At 44.6% G+C, this 1747-nt stretch overlaps 1 protein-coding gene across 4 annotated transcripts in view; it reads left to right on the top strand.

Annotated features, from left to right (window-relative positions):
• Positions 1-1747, top strand: part of Aagab (alpha and gamma adaptin binding protein) — a 35618-nt gene that overhangs the window by 12963 nt on the left and 20908 nt on the right. For 2 of the 4 annotated variants that reach the window (XM_031344923.1, XM_031344924.1), the window contains exons 3-4: positions 55-377; positions 1665-1747. In XM_031344923.1, the coding sequence (XP_031200783.1) occupies positions 55-377; positions 1665-1747 (406 nt within the window). The remainder of the gene's footprint in view (positions 1-54; positions 378-1664) is intronic. The other 2 variants (XM_031344925.1, XM_031344926.1) reach the window with 1 other exon arrangement.

Consider the following 1747-nt stretch of genomic DNA (forward strand, 5'->3'; position numbering starts at 1 on the left):
TATCCTTGGGACAGAAGATGCTGTTGTGGAAGCGACCTCCAGCGATGTTGTGAGGTTTTACCCCTGGACCATCGATAACGAGTACTATTCCGCAGAGGTCAACCTGTGCGTGGTGCCAAGCAAGTTCCTGGTCACTGCCGAGATTGCCGAGTCAGTCCAGGCATTTGTAGTTTACTTTGACAGCACACAGAAATCAGGTCTTGACAGTGTCTCCTCATGGCTTCCTCTAGCAGAAATATGGCTACCTGAGGTGATGATGCTGGTCTGTGATAGAGTGTGTGAAGATGGAATAAACCGACAACAGGCTCAAGAGTGGTGCATCAAACATGGCTTTGAGCTGGTGGAGCTCAACCCAGAGGAGCTGCCGGAGGAGGACGGTGAGTGCTGCTCTCTGGAGGAAGCAGAGTGTTTGTGTGGTTGAGGTCTAAGTTCTGGTCTAACCTAAGGTGATCAGAGCAAGAGCCTACAAATACTAGTTTTCTCCGGTGGTTTGAAAAGCTTTGAGTAGAACCCATTACTATGCTATGATCTTCCCAGCTTTGGCATAGTTTGTTCGTCCTCGACCTATTTTAGAACTTTGGAAAGTGCACGCGTGTGCTTAAATAGATGAAAGTAAGAGCTCACTGCTGAAAACCATTGTTATCTCCCTGTTTTTCCACTTCCAGCCAAGGATGGTGAGACCTGTGTGTGTGTGGAGTTTATGTTCCTCTTTCTAAATTCATAGTGAGCTAAAGCTGAATTTCCAGAATCCTCAGGAGGCATGCCAGACCTATTGACACCCAAGCCAAAAATAAGCGCAGAGCCTCCCCCCCTCCCCCAAGGCAGCTGTGTGTTGCCTGCCTTCTGTTCCGCAGCCATCTGGACCTTCAGTTTCTTTTCTTTCTTTTCTTGGAAAGATTTATTTTTTAATTTATGTGTTTGAAAGTTAGGCTGTATATACATGTCTGTGTGCTGTGCGTGTGCCTTGTGCCTAGGGAGGCTGGAAGAGGGCGTCAGATCCTCTGGAACTGGAGTTACAGATGGTTGTGGGGTACCATGTTGATACTGGAAATCATACTCCAGTCCTTTGGAGGAGCAGCCAGTGCTCTTAACGATTGAGCCATCTTTCCAGCTCATCTTTTCTTTGGGGGGAGGGTCTATTAAAAAAAAAGAAACAAATTATTTTAAAATTTCTATGTGTATGTATGTATATGTATATGTATGCATATACTTACTTATCTGTAGGTACCTATACTTTCTCCAAGGCCAGAAAAGGGCATCCATCCCCTGGATCTGCAGTGAGCCACCTAACATGGGTTTGGGAATTAAACCTCTGCAAAAGCAGCACGCTCTCTTAACCACTGAGCCATCTCTCCGGCCCCAAGATGAGTGTTTGTAGTGCTATCCTGTGGTTGTTTAATGAGAACTTGCATTTTCTGGAGATTATGAGTAGGTTCCATCGGTGAAGTGATCGAGATAGCTTGATCACACAACTCCCTTCTGTCCTGACTGTTCTTAGCAGGAGCTGTGAGCCCTGTGTTCGCTTTATTCATTTATTGCTATACATAATACATTATGAAACAACAGCTAAATAAACAAGATAATTAAACCAAGTTATTTGAAAGGTATATGAATGTGTAGGTATATCTGGGTGCGTATACAGATGTGTGTTTCTTTCTTCACAGATGACTTCCCTGAATCTACAGGTGTAAAGCGGATTGTACAAGCATTGAATGCCAATGTCTGGTCCAATGTCGTGATGAAGAAT

This window comes from Mastomys coucha, unplaced genomic scaffold, assembly GCF_008632895.1.
Source record: "Mastomys coucha isolate ucsf_1 unplaced genomic scaffold, UCSF_Mcou_1 pScaffold23, whole genome shotgun sequence".
Classification (NCBI taxonomy): domain Eukaryota; kingdom Metazoa; phylum Chordata; class Mammalia; order Rodentia; family Muridae; genus Mastomys; species Mastomys coucha.